A 12,520-nucleotide genomic window follows, 5' to 3' on the forward strand; every position below is an offset into this window, starting at 1 on the left:
TGTCCATTGCTGTGCCACCCGGTCAAAATCTGGAGAGTGCAGATGGTCTCTCAAATGTGCATGGAAGTACTTTAAGGGGATCCGTAGTCATGCATCAAGACCAAACATTAAATTAAAACATTCATACACTTCCCTGGATAAGTCTTTCTTGGGCAGGGAGTGCACGTAGTGTTGAAGTTGTAAAAATGCAAATGTATCAGTTCTGTGTAAATGGAACTCTCTGTTGATTTCAGGAAGCCTTTTAATCTCACCCTTATCTGTTATCACCTGATGGAGAAAGGAAACTCCCTTGGCCTCCCATTCACCGAATGTTCTAGAGGTGTCTCCCACTGGGAATTCCGGATTACCCCGTAATGATAGTAAGGGAGAGGTCGACTTATTAAGACTAAAGAACTTACATAACCATCTCCAAGCCTGGCGTAGTGGACACAGCACGGGCCCCGCCATTCCCAAACTCGAGGGTGGTCTCTGACCCTGGTGTAGCCAGTTTGAAAAGTGTAGGGAACCCAACCAGCTAGTCTCTGTCGCTGCAAGGGAGAAGTGATTAGTGGACCTAAACCAGTCCGATATGTGGCGCATGTTACTTGCCACAGAGAACAAGCGAAGATCCAGCAATCCCAGTCCCCCTTTAATTCTTGGAAGGATGGCTCTGTTTATGGTCATGCGCGCCCGTTTCCCTTGCCACAAAAAGTAGTTTAACTTTGCCTTCAACCATTTTTCATCCCTAACGGACAAAAACATAGGCAGGGTTTGGAAAGCATATAGCCACACAGGGAAAAGGACCATGTTATAGAGTGCTACTCTACCCATCAATGAAACAGGGAGGTCCTGCCAGTCCTGAAGGGACCGGGCCACCCGCCTCTTCAGGTGTACCATATTTCGTGAGTATAGTGAGTGCAAATCCATGGGAATCCTTACCCCCAAGTAAATCACCTCCTCCTGTGCCCACTGTAAGGGGAAAGGGCCCTCCCAATTCAACTGAATCTCTGCTTTGGATGGGAGTGCTGTGGATTTCTGCAGGTTCAAACTAAGACCTGAATATAATCCAAACTCGTCAATGGCAGCCAGGACTCTGGGTAGAGACCGCTGGGGATGGGTCAAAGTTAACAGAATATCATCCGCAAAGGATAAGACCTTTACCCGTTGACCCGGGAGAGGCACCCCACCTATATCTGGGTCTTTCTCTAAAGTACGTAGCAATGGCTCTACATATAGTAAAAATAATAAAGGAGAGAGGGGGCATCCCTGTCTGGTACCAGCTTTGATCTGCAGTGGAGGGGACCTTGTTTCATTAATTAGAAGTCTGGCTACAGGCTCTCTATACAGTACTTTAATTGCTTCTAGAAACCAGCCTCCTATTCCCACGTATGATAGTACTTGGAACAAATATTCCCACCGCACTCTGTCGAACGCCTTCTCGGCATCCAAGCTGACTAGCAACAAGTCGATGTCTGCGGCATGGCAATGCGCAATTGTCAAAAGTACTTTACGTACATTGAGCACTGAGTTTCTGCCCCTCATAAATCCCACTTGGTGTTCCCCAATCAGTGTATTCATACAGGGGGCTAACCGATCTGCTAAGATCCGGGCCAAGATTTTAAGGTCCACATTAATAAGAGAGATGGGTCTGTATGATTCCACTCTATCACTCGGTTTGCCCGGCTTTGGGATTAAAGTAATTAAAGCTTCATTGCTCCCCATGGGCAACTCTCCTCGTTCTATCACTTCTTCTAAGTAGTCAATGAAAGTGCTTATAAACTGAGGGGGCAAAGTTTTATAGTATTCAGCTGAAAACCCATCTGGGCCCGGAGCAGAGCCCAGAGGGAGAGACTTCAGCACCTTCTGGACCTCCTGTGCCCGCAACGGTTCCATGAGGACTCTCTGAGCCAGAGGGGAAAGGCGGGGGAACCCTGCATCTACTAGGTAATCTTCCACTGCCATATCTGTAAAGTCTCCCTCGCCTGAGTATAATCTAGAAAAATAGTCATGGAACACCTGAGCAATCCCTTCTGTAGAATATATCTTGTCTCCCTGGGGAGTCAGTATTGATGCTACCAATTTTCTCTGACTACGTGCCCTCGCCATTTGTGCTAACAGTTTTCCGGGTCTATTCCCATATCTACGGTAGTTAAATCCCCTTACTGTTAGTCTCCTTTGAGTTTGCTCGTGGATTAAGGAGTTCAGAGCAACTCTAGTGGAGGACAGTAGATCACTCGCTTCCGAAGAGGGGTTCTGCAAGTATTGTGCCTTTACTGAACGTAGGGTGCGTTCTAGTCTAATTATTCCCGCCGCTAGTCTTTTTGCTCTAGCACTCATATAGGCAATGATGGCCCCCCGCAAAACTGCTTTCGAGGCTTCCCATAGGATTATTGGGGAGTCACAGGAGTTTTGATTGTTAAGAATGTATTGTTCCCACTGAGTCTTTATATATTCATTAAATGTTTTATCTTTATGTAAATAAGCGGGATATCTCCAATGGTATGATTGTTCCCCGGGAGCATTAAACTGTAATTCTGTCCATATCAAGGAGTGGTCAGTGATTTCCATAGGGCCTATCTCAGCCTGAGTAATTTGAGAGAACAAGGAGCGTTGCACCAGGATATAATCCAGCCTAGACCACGAGTGGTGAACCCGAGACTGGTGAGTGAAATCTATTGTGGAGGGATGAAACAGTCTCCATGGATCTACTAAATTTAGGGACTGGCACAGAGCCGAAAGCCCCCTCTCTCCCCTTCTCTCACTTCGCAGGGTTCCCCTGGATCTATCCACCTCTGGGTCCAATACCTGATTGAAATCTCCCGCCCACACCCAGGGTGCATCAGAGTATCGCAGGCCCAGGGAAACCAGAGATTGAAAAAACAGGGGTGAATATACATTTGGCCCATACACCGCACACAAATACAACTGCTGACCGAACATTGTCAAGCGGATCAGGACCACTCTACCCTCCCGATCTTTATATATCAGTTTGGGCTGGCACAGAACACCCCTTCTAATCAAGATCGCTACACCACTTCTTTTTGCTCCCGATGATGAGTAAAAGCACTCTCCCACCCATTGCTGCTTTAACTTCTCATGTTCTTTGTCACTCAACTTCGTCTCTTGGAGACATGCAATTGAGACCTTATGACGCTTCAACTGGGCTAATATCTTGGTCCGTTTAATCGGGGAAGAAATCCCAGATACGTTCCAAGACATCAGCCTCACTGGGACCCTATGAGGTTAAGTTAGTCTGTGAATTTTGTTGGCGTTTCACCGTAAGGGAACCCCAGGAGGCCCAGCCCCTCCCCCCGGGGAATGTTGTACTCCAATAGTTAGAAATGTTGACTACAGCCTGCCCTTTTATTATCTTTTGTGTTCTTCCTGACAAGAATCCCGCCCCTCCCTCCCTCCCATGTTCCCCACCCCCCTCCCTCCTTCTTCCCTTCTCCCCCTTCTCTTTTATCCATCCAAGAATCATATTCTCCTGTCTAGCAGTTGAATACAGGTCACTTCCATGCTAGAGGCCCCCCCGTCCCTCCACACCAACAATCACAATGTCTCAGTCTTTATAAAGTCTCAGCTCTCACCCTCTGCCAATACCTTCGCTTGACTCCAGTTGCATTCATGAGATGACTTTCAGGTCTCAGTAGCGGCCTCCAAACCATTATCTGGTGCAGTATCTAGGTTTTGGACAAAGGTGTGCGCTTCATCCGCATTATTAAATGCTTTCCACCCATTGCCTTGTTTGATTTTCAACACCGCGGGGTAAAGAAGCATAAATTTGATTTTCTGCCCATGTAGCTTCTGGCATATAGGGTTAAATAGCTTCCTTCGTTCCTGCAATGCCGTGGAGTAATCCTGGAATATGCGGATCAGCTTTCCATCATATTTAGTTGAGTCCCTCTTCTGTCGATATCCACGCAGGATTTCCTCCTTATGTAGGTAGTTATGGATTTTAACAAGGACTACTCGTGGGGCCTGGCGGCCATCTTGAAGGCGCCCCACACGATGAGCCCGTTCGAGGCATAGTGGGCCCATGCTGTCTGAGAGCGCGAACTCTCTCTTCAGCCACTGCTCTAACTCCGTGGCTAGGAATCTGTCTCCAATTGATTCTGGGAGCCCTACGATTCGTAGGTTTGCTCGGCGCGACCTATTCTCTAGATCATCAATTTTCGCTAGTAGTTGCTCGATCGTGCCATTTTGTTTTTTCACCTGCGCCGCATTAGATATGCACGTGTCTTCTAGCTCCGAGACCCGGCGCTCGAGTTCTCCTGTGCGGCCCGTGGTGTCCGCCTGTGAGGCCGTCAACGTAGCGATCTGGGACGCCAATTGTTCAAACTTTGGAGCCAGTGCTAACCCCACTGCATCCGTAAGTTGCTTTAATTGTTTCGGGGTAAAAGTAGCATTATCGCTCTTGGCGTGTTCTTCGTCGCCGTTCAGCGCTTTAGTTTTTTCTTTTTCCCTCTTCGCGCCTCTAGCGGGTAGGCTTTTGGTTTGCGGTTCCACAAATTTATCCATTAGGAGTTCTTGTTAGTCCGCTGTCAATTTAAGACCGAAATTCTAAGTTTTAATCAGGTAGTTGGTGAAGATTAACGGAGGAGCCTCAGAGAGCACAGAAAACACGTCCTGAGCCCTCTAGCGCATCACGTGACCTCTGAAAGAAACACCTTTAAGACTCAACGCTGACAAAACATTATTATATCGAAAATTATGTTTGGTAGCGAAGAAATGTATTATGCAATATTGGACCGTAGCCACCTCGCCACCTTATTGGCATTGGCGTAACAGGGTACACCAGTTACTAGTGTGGGAGGCGAAAGAAGCAAAAGGACATTACAAAAGGAAAATACGGTTTCTTAAAATATGGGGAAGCTACCTGGAAAAAATGACACAGAGAGGCCGAAGTTTGGTCATTACTTCTTTATAAACGGGCCAAGTATCATTATAACACTGGGATGTGTTAACATGAGTTAATCAAGAGGGGTGGGGGTGGGGGGTTTGCAGGGAATAGAGGGAGGAGGAGGGTGAGAGAGAAGGGACTGAGGAGTAGGGTCGGTAATTAGATATGGAGCTCTGTATTTACTTGGGGTGGCAAGCTGATCACTCTGCACCACAGTAGAATATTGGTTGATTTACCATTGTACACTTACCAACTATGAAAGCTCCGTTGTACTGTTATGCTTTTATTTTTACAATTGCTGAAATATAAGTTCTAAGGAGGGGAGGGGGGAAAGAGAAGAGAAAATGGAATAAGTGATTGACGCAGTTAAATATGTTGTTGCAACGTTGATTTGTATACTGAACCTTGCTGTATGACGGCTCCAAGTTGAATTGTATTGTGCATTTTGTCAATAAAAAAGTTTAAACATAAAAAAATGTCCACTAAGGAGCATCTAGGTTCTTACCTCACAAATCGCACTGGCTGACTTGTCAAAAATGTACAGCATACAGGCATTTAGTCTAAACAGAGTTGTTGGACTTTTGTTGCATATATTTTTGCCTCTTGTTGGCCAATGTTTTGTGTTGTTATTGCTTCAGCTCCTAAGCTGCTGATGACTTTTGAAAGTTCAGTTCATTATAATCTACTTTGGGGCCTTTCTTAACTAAAACTTACTATGTGCTCGAGGAGATTAGCTTGCACTAAATGCCACGTGGTCTATAGGTATAATATAGGATGTCATGATTCCGGATGAATCCGATGGTGAGTGGAATAGTGGAAGTTAGTAACAGTAGGTTATGCTCTATTTGTAAGATATCTTTAGACATAGTTGAAGCCAAAGTGGTTCACAAAATCTCAGAATAATACAATAAGTAGTCTAATATACAAATTAGACCAAGTACAAAAGAAAATATCTATGATATAATTATAAATATATGTAAAAATAGTTATAATTTGTTGTAAGTTCCAGTGCGTTTTAGGTATTGAGTACTACAAGATCGTGTTGCAATTTGTTCAAACTTTTGTGTGATAACTACAAAGAAATAAAAATCTGTGTGGACTGTATATGGTAGGGGAGAGCTGTGGCCAGTATTCTGCAGCTCCTGATTCCCTATCCTGGTAGAACAATTTTTTTTCTAATAAACAAAATTTCACAATGAATTATCTGTTAAAGTTTGTATATTGCTTTCTCAATCTTCATTCAAAGTGGTTGGTTAACAGCATAAACTATGACGATTGTGTTGATGGAGATATGTATGTATGCTTATGGGTGTGAAAGAGGTTTTGGATGTAGATACAGAGGTTTGTTGCATTGATTGTTTTGGAAAGAGGTGCATGGGGGGGGGGGGGGCTATATTATGCTTAATATCTGTGTGTTTCTTTTTCTTTTTGTTTGCATATTTTTGTATGGATGTGTGTCTTTACCTGTGTGTATTGATGGACAGATGGGTGGAGCCTCCCCTGTAGGTGCTTTCACTTGGGCAAAATGTTCTTACTAAAAGAATTGGGTTGCATGTAAAATGTGTGTTTGCCAGAGCAAGGGTTCTCCACCCAGTCCTTGCTGTACGCCTAACCTGTCAGGTTTTCAGGATCTCCACAATGAAATAGGCATGAAATAGGTTGGGATATAACGGAGGCAATGCATATTCGTTGTGGATATCCTGATGACCTGATGGCTGGGTGTGTTCCAAGAAGTCAGTTGAGAATGCTTGTGCTAGAATGAGTGCATTTAGAATGAGTGTAGTTTAAGTAAAGGTGTGAAAGAAAGGAAAAGGAGCTTTAGATTAGAATAAGAGAATTGGTGTGTCTGTTGCAAATGAGATTTAGCTGGGAATGCAAAAGTGAGCTTTAAAAGGTTAGGACCTGGATCACTGGCAGGAAAAGTGGCGCTAGTCCATTAAAAAACAACTTTTGTATGTGAAAAGACAGCCAGTGTTTAAAACAGATGAAGGATCTCAATTTTTGGTGGTGCTATCTGAGGAATAATTAAAAAAAAAAAAAAAAAGGTCTTTGTATCAAGTACCATTCCACTTTTTCCACAAACTTTAAATAAAGATGTTTAAAATGCTAAAATCATTCCCATGGGAGATGCATCATTGTGGCAGCTTCCAGTGTGGACTTTAACTGAATGGCAATAAAGAAGTCTGAATTCTGTATGAGGCAAATGAAAGGCCAGGTATAAACTGGTCATTTTGGTGGGTGTGAAAATAGACATGGAACGAGTGCAGTGGCTTCTTGCTCTACAAATTTTAAATTTGAATATCCACAGTTATGGAAGTTGTTGTTTAGAGTTTTTCTTGAGAGGTCGAAAGAGATTTTAGATGAACTGAATGTAGTGTGACTGGTCTGGTTGGGTTAGGATGGGTCCAGTGTTATGTTGGAGGATCTTGTACTGGTTTCCAGGCATAGTAAGGGGAGCTCTTTATGCAGAGCACTGTTACATTCTATCCTATTGGCACGTCAAACTCAAGTACAGAAAAGCATGTTTCAAACTGTTTTGACGTTAACTGTATCCCAAGAGAAACACCCTCACAGAAATCTCCTCTTTTGTTGTTTTTTTTTTTCCTTCTGCTCCTCTCATTATTCTCTTTGAGCAGTAACTATTAACTACCACCACTTAGCGGCCAGTCGTTCCATCTCCGTTGACGATGATGAGGAAGAGGAGGACAGGCTGCACGCAATGCTCTCAATGATTTGCTCACGGAACCTCACAGCTCCTAATCCGATGAAAGGTTTTTATCCTCCCCCCCCCCCTTTCTGTACTACCTCTGGGTACCACCTCCTATAAAATACAACAGTGATGGCATTATCTGACCCTAACACCTCTACCTCCACCCCCACCCCACCCCATCCCATCACATCTAATCTGCTGGGTTGCCTTTAGATTTGACTCCTTATTCTGTGAAAAGCTTTCCTGAAGCTTTGGAAAGCTGCCTTGGCCAACTGATGGGAAATTAAAATTAGCAACTGCAGAATTTCTTAATAGCAAGCATTTTTTATAGCTGGATTGCTAGCTACAAAAAATGAACGTACAGGGAAGACACAATAAATTAGGCTGAGGATTCTGCTGGGGGACCGAAGAATAGTCATTGCATAATTGTGGCACCTAAAGAACAATTCTGTTATCTAGGTACCCACATTTATGCCTGTAAATGCAGAAGTGCTAGTAAGGCTTCTAAGCATTATTCTGCAGATACCCACTTAACTTACATAGTGCATATCTGCAAGATGGTGTACACATGGGCAGAGCATGGACAGGGCTCTCACATATACATGTACCTTATAGAATACTGTGACTTGCATGCATGGCTGCTGCATTTAGGTGCCCCACTTAAGACAGCTCAATAGTTAGCTTCTATTACAGAACAGGCACAGACCCTGCAACTAAATGGAAGTACTTGGTTATAGAATTTTCCACTCCCCCTCTCCCCCAGTGTCAAATTTAGGGCCTCTGGTGCTGCAACATCTGGGCAAAGCAAGTAGAGGAGATATAAAACAGTGAAAAATGCTTGACTAGATGTCGATGATGAAAGCCCATGGGATCCAGCCCTAGTATTGATTGTACAGTTTCTTAATGCATGAAAGATGTTCTCCAGCAGCAAAGCTGAAATACAGGCTGAACGTGGCAGTGTTGTGGTAATGTTTTCCCTGCAGATCCCTCCTGATGCCACAATGATGTGAAAACTCCAAGACATTATCAAACACCTGAATGGTACATAGGAACAAATATGGTTGATTTGGGGAATAGTTCTTTCCTCCTTCCAATCATTATATGTATTCTCACAGACTTTAGCTGTAATTTTGCTGAATTCTTATCTCCCAGGATAATCTATTTGCATTATTTAAATCCCTGCCACATTCTGTTGTAATGAGCGCTCACAGCCCAAGTGTTATGCAGGGCTTAATGTGTGCCAGAACAGGTTGGGACGATATTCCGGCACATCTTGGGGCTGTAGAAAGTGACATCATCTCCCAATTTTCCTGACCACCGGAGTATTTCCCCTGTTTCTCTCTTTCCTTCTGTCCCCTACCCTGCCCTCCAGAGTTATTTACTCTTTCTTTCTCTCTCTCTGTCTTAATCTCTCTCTCTCCCCCCACATCCTATGGGCTCCACCTCCAGTCTCCTCTGAAAGAGGAATTTATATCAGAGGAGGTGGATCCTGCAGCCAAAGCAGCAGTGATGAACAGAGAGCTGGTCCAATGCATCTCTGCTGTTTATTACTGGGTAGCTGTTTATTACTGGGTAGCTGTTTATTACTGAGTAGCAGAGGTGGCAACTGGTACTGCACAAGGGCTGGCAGGGTAGGAGAGAGAGGGAGATAGAGAAACAGGGTAAACAACTGGTGGGCAGGGTAAGGGAGAGGAGAGATTGAGCTAGAGGCAGAATGGGGGAGAAGAAGAGAGGAGAAAGCTAGAGGCAGTATGGGGGGAGGAAGAGAGTCAGAGGCAATACTGTAGGGAGGGAGAAGAGAGGAGAGAACCACAGGCAATGGTGAGATGGGCTGGGCTGCGGGGGAGAGAGATGAGAGCCAGAGGCAATGTTTGGCTGGAGGGGGGAGATAGGAGAGAGCCAAAGGCAATTCTGGGGTGGGCTGGAGAGAGATGGAGAAAGAGGTGTGATAATGCTGAATTGGGAAAAAGAGAGAGGCGGGGACAATGTTGCATTCTGAGAGAGATGGAAAGATAGGGGCAATACAGGATTGCAGAGGACAGAGACAGACAGAATATTCTGGATGGTAGAGAGGAGAGAGAGAAACATACACATAATGGTAGATGATGGGAATGAGGAGAGAGACAAATGGGGCAATGCTGAATTGGGGGAAGAAAGAGAGGTGGGGGCAATGCTGAATGTTGCAGAGTGGGAAGAGAAGGATAGACATGGTTAATTCTGCATGGAGAGGCTAGGCGGTCCAGAGAGTGGGTCCCACATCAGAAAAAATAGAATTATGAGTGGTATCATATCTCATGTGCTTAAAAGAGGAAATGGCTAGAAGATGTTGAGATACGTGAAGGGCTCATGACGGTGTCAGAAAACGTGCCAGGAAAGGAGGGGACCCAGTGTTGGCTATTTTAAATACCAGAAGTAGAATCTTATAGGTTATTCTATGTGTAATAGGGAGCAAGTGGGTGGTTTTCAATAACGGTATGACATGATCAAATGTTTAGCACCAACGATCGGTTTAATGAAGGTGTTTTGAATCAGTAGAATACGATGTATATCTTTGTCATAAGCCTTTATATAACTAATTACAGTAGTCTATGTGAGACAAGACGAGAGTGGTATAGAAGTGCCTTAATGGAACTGATTTGGTGCTGCTTCTACAAACTGCACCTGATCTAAGTTGAAATCTGGGTCAAGAAATTGAAATCATTGTCAATTATAATGCCTAGAAGTTTCAGAGAAGAAACCAAAGGAACCTGTACATTGTGGAACAGGAGTGGAACTCTTAGAAACATATTTGGTTGGCCTTTAATTTTTATGGATTCAGCTTTATCTTATAGTCCGTTAGCCAGGAAGTGATATTTGAGAGTTTGTTGAGAGATTGAATATTTTACAGATTGGTGGGCTCTATAGTTGTCAGAGTTTGGATATTGTCGGCATAAATAAAGCCTGTGAGGTCGATCGATTGAATAAGTGTTAGCAGTGGGGCCTAAAGATGTTGAACAAGGTCGGTGCCAATATTGATCGCTGAGGAGCACTTGTGGAGAGTGGTTCACAGGTAGTTCCTTGGAAGTTCACTATATAAGTTCTGGAGGAGAGATATTACTACTACTACTATAAATCATTTCTATAGCGCTACCAGTCGTATGCAGCACTTCACAATTGAACATGAAGAAAAGACAGTCCCTGCTCAAGAGAGCTTACAATCTAAATCAGGACAGACAGACAGGACCAATAAGGATAAGGGTAGGACAGACAGAAGGACACATAGGGAAGGGAGTATTGAAAAGAGGAAGACAAGATAAAGGTTACGAGCAAGTGACAAGTTAGGAGTCAAAAGCAGCATCAAACAGGTAGGCCTTTAGCCCGGATTTGAAGGCGGCCAGGGATGGAGCTAGACGTAATGGCTCAGGAAGCCTATTCCAGGCATAAGGTGTGGCGAGATAAAATGAACGGAGTCTGGAGTTAGCGATGGAGGAGAAGGGTGCAATTAGGAGAGATTTGCCTAGTGAACGGAGTTCCTGGGAAGGAGTGTAGGGAGAGATGAGGGTGGAGAGGTAGTGAGGGGCTGCAGAGTGAATGCACTTATAAGTCAATAAGAGGAGCTTAAATGTTATACGGAAACGGATAGGGAGCCAGTGAAGTGACTTCAGGAGAGCGCTGATATGGGCATAACGACTTTGGCGAAATATTAGTCATGCAGCAGAATTTTGAACAGATTGAAGAGGAGAGAGGTGGCTGAGTGGAAGACCTGTGAGAAGCAAGTTGAAGTAATCTAAGCGAGAGGTGATGAGAGTGTGGATGAGGGTTCTGATGGCGTGTTCAGAAAGGAAAGGGCGATATTATAAAGGAAGAAACGACAGGTTTTAGCAATCTGTTGAATATGTGCAGAGAAGGAGAGGGAGGAGTTGAAGGATGACCCCAAGGTTACAAGCAGATGAGACAGGAAGAATGAGCGTGTTGTTGACAGAAATAGAGAATGGGGGAAGGGGAGAGGTTGGTTTAGGTGGGAAGATAAGGAGCTCAGTTTTGGACATATTGAGCTTCAGGTGGCGGTGAGGCATCCAGGTAGCAATGTCAGAGAGGCAGGCAGATACCTTGGACTGGATTTCTGCCGAGATTTCTGGTGTGGAGAGGTAGATCTGGGAGTTATCAGCGTAAAGGTGATACTGAAAACCGTGAGAAGAGATCAAAGCACCAAGGGAGGAAGTATAGATGGAGAAAAGGAGAGGTCCTAGGACGGATCCTTGAGGTACACCCACTGACAGCAGGATACAGGAAGAGGAGGATCCACCACAATATACACTAAAAGTACGCTGTGAGAGATAAGAAGAAACCCATGAGAGAGCAGAATTCTGAAATCCAAGTGAGGACAGCGTATCAAGGAGTAGGCTGTGATCAACAGTATCAAAAGCAGCAGAAAGATCGAGAAGGAGGAGGATAGAATAGAGCCCATTGGACTTAGCCAGGAATAAATCATTGGAGACTTTAGCAAGTGCTGTTTCAGTTGAAATGAAGGGGACGAAAGCCAGATTGGAGTGGATCAAGAATAGGTTGATAAGAAAGAAAGTCGAGGTAGCGACGGTGGACAGCACGTTCTAGTATCTTGGATAAGAAAGGGAGGAGGGAAATGAGGTGATAGTTGGAAGGAGAGGTAGGATCCAGAGAAGGTTTTTTGAGGAGTGGGGTGACTACGGCATGATTGAAGGCATCAGGGACAGTCGCAGTGGAAAGGATACGACAGATGAAAGGGGTTACAGCAGGAGAGATAGTGTTGAGTAGATGAGTGGGAATAGGGTCAGTGGAGCAGGTGGTTAGTTTTGAGGATGACAGAAGAAGTAAAGTTTCTTCTTCAGTGATTTCGGAAAAGGAAGAAAAGGAGGCAGGGGTAAGAGGGCTGAGAGAGTGGACTAAGGAAGAAGGGGTGGAGGAGAGCT

The 12,520-nt window shown here is 44.5% G+C and overlaps 1 protein-coding gene across 4 annotated transcripts in view; it reads left to right on the top strand.

Moving 5' to 3' along the window:
- SGSM2 (small G protein signaling modulator 2) overlaps positions 1–12,520 on the top strand; it is a 551,979-nt gene that overhangs the window by 320,228 nt on the left and 219,231 nt on the right. For 2 of the 4 annotated variants that reach the window (XM_030185728.1, XM_030185727.1), the window contains exon 12: positions 7,519–7,653. The exons of the other annotated variants lie outside the window; for them this stretch is intronic. In XM_030185728.1, coding sequence (XP_030041588.1) covers positions 7,519–7,653 — 135 coding nt within the window. The remainder of the gene's footprint in view (positions 1–7,518; positions 7,654–12,520) is intronic. 4 annotated transcript variants of the gene reach the window in all.

This window comes from Microcaecilia unicolor, chromosome 13, assembly GCF_901765095.1.
Source record: "Microcaecilia unicolor chromosome 13, aMicUni1.1, whole genome shotgun sequence".
Classification (NCBI taxonomy): Eukaryota; Metazoa; Chordata; class Amphibia; order Gymnophiona; family Siphonopidae; genus Microcaecilia; species Microcaecilia unicolor.